The sequence below is a fragment of the Buceros rhinoceros genome, unplaced genomic scaffold, assembly GCF_000710305.1.
Source record: "Buceros rhinoceros silvestris isolate BGI_N320 unplaced genomic scaffold, ASM71030v1 scaffold32891, whole genome shotgun sequence".
NCBI lineage: Eukaryota > Metazoa > Chordata > Aves > Bucerotiformes > Bucerotidae > Buceros > Buceros rhinoceros.
In genome coordinates, this window is record NW_010396539.1 from 5,734 (window position 1) to 6,449 (window position 716).

Here is a 716-nt window from a genome sequence, read left to right on the forward strand (position 1 = left end):
GTCTCGTGCTGCAGGCCAGGGAAGGGGCGGCCCCACCCTGCCGAGGACAACCAGCGCCTGAAGGGCCCTGCGTCCGGGCATGGCCGGCCTGAGCTCCGCACGGAGTCTCGACCTCCTCCTTACCTTGTCATCAATGGTGTCAAACTTGGTGAGGACGATCCCGTCAATGAGCCGCGGCGTCTGGGCCACGGAGTGATCAGCCAGCGCCTTGTTGAACTTGACCTGAGGAAGAGAACGGGTCGAGAACGGCGCTTGTGTCCCGGCCTCCCATAAAACCTACAGAAACGGGGTTTCTTCCCTCCTCAGCCTCAGCCCTCACCAGCTGATCCACAGCCTCATTCCCCACCAGCGCTTCCCCAACAAAGAGGACCCGGTCGGGAGCGTTGACGGCGATGAGGTTGGCAAAAGCCATTTGGCCAACGCCGTCATCAAGGGCGCGTTGTCCTGCATGCGGCCGGCTGTGTCCACCAGGACCACGTCAAAGCCCTGGTTCCGAGCTGGGCAAGACGAAGAGAGAGCGTCAAGTGGGACCATCCCCCTCCCAAACCAGCATCTCCCAGCGCCGTTTTAGCTCCTACCGTAGGAGATGGCCTCCATGGCAATACCGGCGGCGTCTTTGCCGTAGCCCTTTTCGTAGAGCTGCACCATGGTCCTTCCGCCGTGGCTCTCCGGAGGGTGGAGGGCGTTGAGGCGGCGGGGGGGGGTGCGCCGCCGCT

At 63.5% G+C, this 716-nt stretch overlaps 1 protein-coding gene across 1 annotated transcript in view; it reads right to left on the reverse strand.

Annotated features, from left to right (window-relative positions):
• SRPR (signal recognition particle receptor (docking protein)) overlaps nucleotides 1-716 on the reverse strand; it is a gene marked incomplete at its 5' end in the record, with an annotated part of 4,306 nt that overhangs the window by 568 nt on the left and 3,022 nt on the right. Inside the window, 4 exon segments of the mRNA XM_010145935.1 lie at nucleotides 124-222; nucleotides 320-397; nucleotides 400-497; nucleotides 579-666. Coding sequence (XP_010144237.1) covers nucleotides 124-222; nucleotides 320-397; nucleotides 400-497; nucleotides 579-666 — 363 coding nt within the window.